Source organism: Akebia trifoliata, chromosome 16 (genome assembly GCF_017979445.1).
Source record: "Akebia trifoliata isolate Shusen 1 chromosome 16, ASM1797944v1, whole genome shotgun sequence".
In the NCBI taxonomy this organism is placed as follows: domain Eukaryota; kingdom Viridiplantae; phylum Streptophyta; class Magnoliopsida; order Ranunculales; family Lardizabalaceae; genus Akebia; species Akebia trifoliata.
This window is the reverse complement of record NC_141390.1, coordinates 12,287,290-12,295,258: the sequence shown is the minus strand read 5'-3', so window position 1 is coordinate 12,295,258 and position 7,969 is coordinate 12,287,290. Positions and strand designations below refer to the sequence as shown.

The following is a 7,969-nucleotide window of genomic DNA, read 5'->3' as shown; positions in this document are numbered from 1 at the left end:
GAGAGCAAAGAGTGTGTGAGAGAGATAGAGAGCAGAGAGATAAAGAGAGACGTCTGAGTTTTTGAGGAAAATAAAAATTGAAATTTTTTACTGGCGGATACGTTTTTCCGCTACTCTATTTGCATGAATGGGCGGGAAATTATTTAGTGTAATTTTTTTTCTTTTTCGTGGGAAGCGTATGCGCGGGTCCTGTAGCGTGTCCTGTGACAATGGATAAACAGAAAAATATATCTATAACGTCGGATAAGTTTATCCGCTATTATAAATCATGACTGTAGATAAAAATGTTTTAATCATAGCCGCGGAAAATACAATCTGCTGCAATATTCAATTTAAAAAAAAATTTTATAAAGAGAATTCAAATCAATTTTTTTATATAAAAAAATTATACTCTATCGCTGCGGACAATATAATCCGCTGCTATATTCAATTAAAAAAAAATTATCATAGAAAAATTATACTTTATAGCGGCGGCAAATATAATCCGCTACTATATTCAATTAAAAAAAATTAAATCAATTTTTTTATATAAAAAAATTGTAGTCTATAGTGGCGGACAAAATAATCCGCTGCTATATTCAATTAAAAAAAAAATTTATAGAGAGAACTCACTAAATCGATTTTTTTATATAAAAAAATTGTAGTCTATAGCGGCGGACAAGATAATCCGCTGCTATATTCAATTTAAAAAAATTATCATAGAAAAATTGTACTTTATAGCGGCGGCAAATATAATCCGCTACTATATTCAATTAAAAAAAATATTAAATCGATTTTTTTATATAAAAAAATTGTAGTTTATAGTGGCGGATAAAATAATCCGCTGCTATATTCAATTAAAAAAAATTTATAGGGAAAACTCACTAAATCGATTTTTTTATATAAAAAAAAATTGTAGTCTATAGCGGCGGACAATATAATCCGCTGCTATATTCAATTAAAAAAACATTTATAGGGAGAACTCACTAAATCGATTTTTCTATATAAAAAAATTGTAGTCTATAGCGGCGGACAATATAATCCGCTGCTATATTCAATTTAAAAAAAAAAAATTTGATAGAAAGAACTTACTAAACTGAGTATTCTATATAAAAAAAATTAATTTTTTTAGTGGCGGATATATTTTTCCGCTGCTATATGCACCTGAATAAATTAGTGTGAATTTTTAGCGTATACACAGGTCCCTATAGCGGCGGATATAATTATCTGCTGCAAAAAATGTATCTATAAAGGCGGATAAAATTATCCGCTGTTATAAATCGCCGCTATAGATCAAAAATATTATAGTGCTAAGAAACAGTGAACTATACAAGTGTTAGAGTTGAATGATCTTCCTAAGCAGGATGTAGGTTAGCCAAATTATCACAACTCTTATTTTATTTGAACACATGCACTCGTACATATAAAAGAGTTGTGATATTCAAAGTAGAAAGTCTTGACTTGATCACTATTCAGTTAATGTGGTAAGTACTCGAAACCATAATTTTTTATCGGGATGTGCAATCGCGTATCTGAAGGAAAAAGACGCACGATTATATGTCCTGCAACGTCAGCCGAGTATCGACCCAGCGAGGACTTTCTAGTTAGAAATCATTAATGCATATAAAAACAGCATTATCGTCATCTCAAACGTCATCATTTATAGCTCCAAATTCAATCCTTCTTTTAAGACAATCTTCCGAGCTCTAACCTCAACCACACACTCACGCCAACCAAACAATAACTTCTCTCTCTCTCTGTCTCTCTCTGGATAGAATCAGCAGCAAACATGATGCGAAACAACCACTTTCTTCTCGTGACCTTCCCTGCCCAAGGCCACATCAACCCAGCCCTCCAGTTCGCCAAGAGTCTCATACGCACAGGTGCGCAGGTTACCTTCACCACCACTGTCTCCGCACACAAGCGCATGTTAAACACCACCAGTCCCCAAGGCTTAACCTACTCACCCTTCTCTGATGGGTATGACGATGGCTTCAAATCCCAAGCCCATGGCGACGCTTTACACTTCATGTCCGAAATAAAACGCCGTGGTTCACAAAAACTCACAGATCTCATCCTCTCCTCTGCTAACGACAACCGCCCCATCACTTGCTTAATCTACACCCTCCTACTTCCTTGGGCTGCTGACGTGGCACGTGACCTTAACATCCAATCTACTCTCCTCTGGATTCAACCTGCCACAGTTTTCGATGTTTACTACTATTACTTCAACGGCTATAAGAACGTCATACTAGCTGATGAGAGCAATGAGAATGATCCCTCCTTTTCAGTAAAATTACCTGGATTGCCACTACTCACAAGCAGAGATCTTCCTTCATTTTTTGTCTCTTCAAACACTTATTCCTTCGCTCTCCCAATTTTCGAAGAACAGTTTAAGGCGTTGGAGAAAGAAGCCAACCCACGTGTCCTCGTAAACACGTTTGATGCTTTGGAATCTGAAGCAATCAGAGCCGTTCATGGGTTTAGCTTAGTTGGAATCGGACCGTTGGTTCCTTCAGCTTTCTTGGATGGTAAGGATCCATCGGATACTTCATTTGGAGGTGATTTATTCCACTCTTCGACCAACTATACTGAATGGTTGAATTCTAAGGAGAAGGCATCAGTGGTGTACGTGTCATTTGGATCCATTGCAGAGTTAGACACGCCGCAGAAGGAGGAGATCGCACGTGGGTTGGTTGAAAGTGGGTTGTCGTTCTTGTGGGTCATCCGACAGCAAGACACCGGATCAAAAGAAGAAAAACAAAAAGAAGAAGAAAGTATGATTCTAAGAAGAATTAAAGAAGAAAATAACGAACAAGGAATAATAGTGAGTTGGTGTTCACAGTTGGAAGTGTTGGCCCACGCATCTGTGGGTTGTTTTGTGAGTCATTGTGGGTGGAATTCTACATTAGAGAGTTTAGTGAGAGGAGTTCCAATGGTGGCATTTCCACAATGGACAGATCAAGGAACGAATGCAAAGTTAATAGAAGATGTTTGGAGGACAGGAGTGAGAGTGAGAGTGAAAGAAGGAGAGAAGATAGTAAAAAGTGAGGAACTTAGACTGTGTTTGGAAATAGTGATGGGAGAGAGAGGAGAAGAGATGAGACAGAATGCTAAGAAATGGAAGGATTTGGCAAGAGAGGCTGTGGAAGAAGGTGGTTCTTCAGATAGGAACCTCAAAGCATTTGTGGATGAAGTTGGAAGTGTAGGACATGAATGATGAATGTTTGTTGTTTTAGGTTGAATTTGATTCCTTGTCTAGAGAGAAAAAATATTTTCTTTAGAAATAAATTAATGCTTTTTTTATTTATAATTATAAATCTTTTTCTCTGTGTAGGGTTAACGCATTATTTTAAGAATTTTACTAGCCTTACTAAGTTAACAAGGATTTCATCCTTGTCACATCTAAAAACATGCAAAGATTCTTGGGTTGTGGAGGACAAAACTCTATGAAGTTTGAAAAATATAAAAAAATTCTAATCACCATCAAATTTTAATTTTAAGTTTTGGAGTTCGGTGGGAGTTCTGTAGCCTTTCACTTTCCACAACTGGATCAAGTTCAAAGAAAATTATTTTTTGAAACATTTTTCATTGGATCATAGTTTTTCGATAAAATTTAGAGGGTCGTGGTGTTGGAATGCTGAGATGGTAATTCATTTGAGTAGAATGACCGTTAGTAACACTTAAAATCTTACTATGTTAGTAAGGTAAGTGTTTCACTTTTTTTAATAGTTATTTTAGCAATACACCCCTATAAAATTGGCGATATTAGGTGTACACGTAAAATACAAGATTAAGCTTACCTTTCATTGAAAGGCAAGATATATTTTTTTATTATTATTTTATTTTAAAAATAAAAGATGAAAATTTTATTTTATTCAAAATACTATTCAAAAGTTTAAATTACTAAATCAAAAGTCGAACCCTCAAAAAGCATTTTTGGAGTACATGAACGTCCTTTTTAGGTTAATTTGTTGCTTTTGGGGAGGAATCATTTGCTAAGAAAAATGAAGTAGAGAACATGAATTTTTTAAGAAGTTTTTGTTTAGGCATTTTTAGTCCACAATGTGCATGGTGGGGTAGTCTTCTAAGAAATTCTTGCAATGTTCTTGTCTTGCCCACAAAATCATCTTCTGTGCGTGTGTGGGTGTGAAAATATTTGTAATTATAATTGAAAAATTAATCTCTTCGATTTTCTTGTTAATATGAAGAACTCTTTCCTTCTTAAGCAAACTTTCTTGACCACACATGCATCTAGCATAAGAACCATGATCAGATGCACAAGATTTTAGGGCACAAAATTCTAACAACCTTACGATTTATTTTTTGGAAAGATTTATCCGATAGACCTAACTGTTGCTTTTTTATTACAAAAACTCCTTTGGGAGTGATTGTTTGTGTAGACACGGGATTTCGCCATTATGACTACCACATTTACAATGGTTTGGAGTCGCCACCATTCATTTTTGTAAGTGGGTGTGAATGATCACCCGATGTGCATTTTTTTAAGAAAATGTGACATTTTTGATATTTGGTGACTCTCGATGGATAGGAACTAATCGAGCCTTGAGATTCGGGGTAAGCGGCTCGGTTGGAGAAAAGGGAAGGTGTTAGGCACCCTTTTCTCCCCACTAAATAGTGGTAACCTCAACTCAACTCGGTCATTTTTTATTTAAAAAAAATGAAAAATAAAGTGCCACGTGTTGTGCATTTGTACCCTAAATAGGGATTTATTTTTGGCTTGATTATAGGATCATCCCATTAAAGGGGATGATCCTTATAAACCTTTGCCTTGAGAAGAGAGGAGGGGATAATAGAAGAGGGAAGAGGAGAGGGTAGAGAGAGAGAGAGGGGGGGTTGCCTTGAACCCACCTTGAAGCTTCTTTCTTCTTTTCTTCTTCTTTGATATCTTCTAAGGTCCTTAGTAATTTAGGAAAATGTTATTTTCTTTTTTTTTGTGTAATTGAAAGAGTAGGGAAGAGATGAGAGAGGTGAATGGAGTATGGTAATTTTTTGTGAGACTTGGGGGAGAGAATTGGGAGTATTTTTGTGGTGAGAATTGGGAATAATGATTGGTAGTAAGAGTTGTGGGGAGAATTTTTGTAGTGAAAAGTTGGGGATTCTTTTTGGGAAGAGGATGAGGGTATTTATAGATGTTGAGGAGTTATTTTAGGGATATAATGGGGTGAAGTGAAGAAAAAGGGTAGAATGGTTATGAGTTTGAGAGAGAAGTGGGTGTAATTTAGAGGAGATTGGAGGGTATTTAAGGAAGGGGGGTTAAATGGGTGAGTTTTGACTCAAATGGTTTGGATCCTACCCAACCCATTTGGGTGGAGTGTTTGGTGAGGTGAGTTTAAGATGGTGGTTGAGATTAAATGGTATTTGGTTTAAGAATGGAGGATTTAAAGAGGTGGTTGATGATATTTTGGGAGGGTGAGGGAGATGATGCCATGTGTCAAAGTGGTTGGAAATGAAGGGTTGAGATAGGTTGATGGGAGAGGTTGAGTGTTTGACTTGAGAGGATGGTGTAGGTTTAGGTTGTAGATGTGGATTTTGTAGGGAATGATGAGGGTAGATTAGGGGAGGTATAGGTTAGGGGTGTGGGTAGATGTGTTTGATTTGAGAGAAAAGGTGATGGGTTGATGTGTGGGTAGATGTGATTTAAATAAAATTAATGAGGTAGGTAGTTGGGTGAGGGAGGTGAGATGGGATGATGACATGTGTCATCTTTTGATGATAAAAAAGTGATTGGTTGATGTGGGTTGTGGGTTGGATAATGAATTGGATATGATTAATGATTTGTGGGCTTTGTAGTGTTGGGCTTGGGTTTAGAAATGGTTTTAGGTTTTAGGGATTGGTTGAGGGTTGTTTTGAAATAGATTTTGAGGGCATAGGTTGGTTTTAGATTTTAGGTGATGTGGGATTGATTTTAGGCTAGGGGTAAGATGAGAAATCGATTTAGAAAAGTGTTGAGGGCTTGTGGGCCTATGGTTTTTTACGGATTCGGAGGCGGAACGGTGGTAGTAGAGGAGGGGTAGGCATCTCAAGTCTCACCTTTTTAATTTTTTAATTTTTTTAGATTTTTGCAATCACTAGTTTGATCAAAAATGTCACATGTTGGCGAATCGGGCTTTTTAGGCCTGTTGGTGAAATTTATCGAAAATTTGGCGTTTTTAATTTTTGGAAGCGGAGCGTAAGGTAGGCCGAGTCCTTTTGGTGGGCCTCCTAAACCATTGAGAGGTCTTAGGGGCCTCGGTTTGGTAAAAATGTCCCTTTTCAATGACTTGGGCCCTTAAGGCCCGTTGGCCCATTTTTTTGGAAAATCGATATTTTTGGGCCCTTTCGAGAAGTGGCCCGTTCAAATTGAGGTGTCTACAGCTGCCCTTCTTTGCAGGAATTGCGTGCAAAGAATAGACTAAACCCCTATTTGTACGGGCCAGAAAATTTTTGTAAAAACACGATCTTGAATTATCGATTGTATTGAAGATTTTTGTGGAAAATGGTTACTCAAGCACGGGGTCTGACAGAGTTTTACCTTATTAATTCATTGATCTCGATGGCGCGGAGCTCGTGTGAGATCTTTGATTTGATGAAAATTTGATGAGTTTTGAAATTCGACTATTTCTTCGATCGTGTTTTGATAAATCGGAGTTGAGTGCAACTCGAAAGGTTTTTGAAATTCTTTTGATGTTTTTTTTTTTTTGCCTTCTTTTGTTGATCTTGCTCGGTTTCTATCATAAGCTAAACCTCTCAATTCATGCATTGTCCCTTGATACTTTTGACCCTTTCAATGGTGCAAGCACTGAGGTTGTTAGCAGTCGCCACAAATCCAAGAGAAAGTTTTGCAGTTGGAGCACAGTTGACTAAGATCTGGAATGCGACAGTCCATAGGGATCCACCAGACCCAACTTCAGTAATTCTACCTCTATTTACTGTTAGCCCATCGGGGAGTATAGTAAAATCAGGGGGGGAATGAGTGCTACACAGTCTGGGTCTCCCCCATTTAGAACCACGTTCATTGCAACAATATCCACAGGAGCATAGATTACAAAAGAGCCCGTTGCATCGGTGCTACTCTCCTGTAATATCAACATGTTGTTCTGACTGGAATTTGGAGTATTAACTCGCAGTAGAGAAACATAGTTACCAGGATCTCTACCATTAGCAATATGCGCCATTTCTTGAACAGCACCGCCATTAGAAAGAATGTCCCACTCACTTCTAAAGTTCTCATTGCGAAGGAAATTGAAAACTCCCTTTGGTGGGACTGGAAGCCAGAAAGAAGTAGCTGCACTTAGCACAATACCAGGAGGCCTGCCGGGATCATCTATGCTTTTTCCAATCATGGCCCTTACATCTTCAGCGTCACTTCCCGATAATGTTGTCCATGTGTGAGTAGTAGAAGCACTTACACCAGAACAAAAACTCATCACCATTCTTTCAGCTAACTTCAACATACTCTTTCGCCCTTCTTGACTTGTGATCACACCAACATCTCCAGCGGGCATGTTACTAGCCATAACACTTGCAAGGCGTTCACATTGTTGATCTAGGGTAGCAACCCAACGCTTTGCGCCAAACCCAAGGCTGGAGTTAACCAGTATTTTATATATACTATGAACTGTTTTATCATCCACTTCTACGTGTTCGACCCATATAACCTTGGAGTAACCATTTGACATTTCTAGGATTTAAACAACCTGATGGCCTTCTTCGACATCTCGATATCAGGCTAGGACGCAAATGATCCAAGGAAACATCGACCACCACCCAAATTCCCTCAGCATGTTGTTTACAATACCTTACAAAAAACTCTCTCGAGTCGGAACAAGAGGTGAAGGGACTTGAAATTCTGTTGTCATCACTTGAAGAGCTCCATTATAGTTTTCTGCTAGCCTGTTGATACGACCTCAAGAGTTGTTGCTTTTGAAATAATGTTAGAAAACACGGTGGACCACTGATTCACACCTATAAGGATCTCAACAAGGTT

The 7,969-nt window shown here is 37.9% G+C and overlaps 1 protein-coding gene across 1 annotated transcript; it reads left to right on the top strand.

Annotated features, from left to right (window-relative positions):
- The first annotated feature begins 1,617 nt into the window (after window positions 1–1,617).
- On the top strand, window positions 1,618–3,292 carry IAGLU (indole-3-acetate beta-D-glucosyltransferase). Its single transcript, XM_086429327.1, has one exon. It carries the CDS (start codon window positions 1,769–1,771, stop codon window positions 3,197–3,199), a length of 1,431 nt encoding a protein of 476 aa, XP_086285453.1. The 5' UTR covers window positions 1,618–1,768; the 3' UTR covers window positions 3,200–3,292.
- The last annotated feature ends 4,677 nt before the right edge of the window (window positions 3,293–7,969 follow it).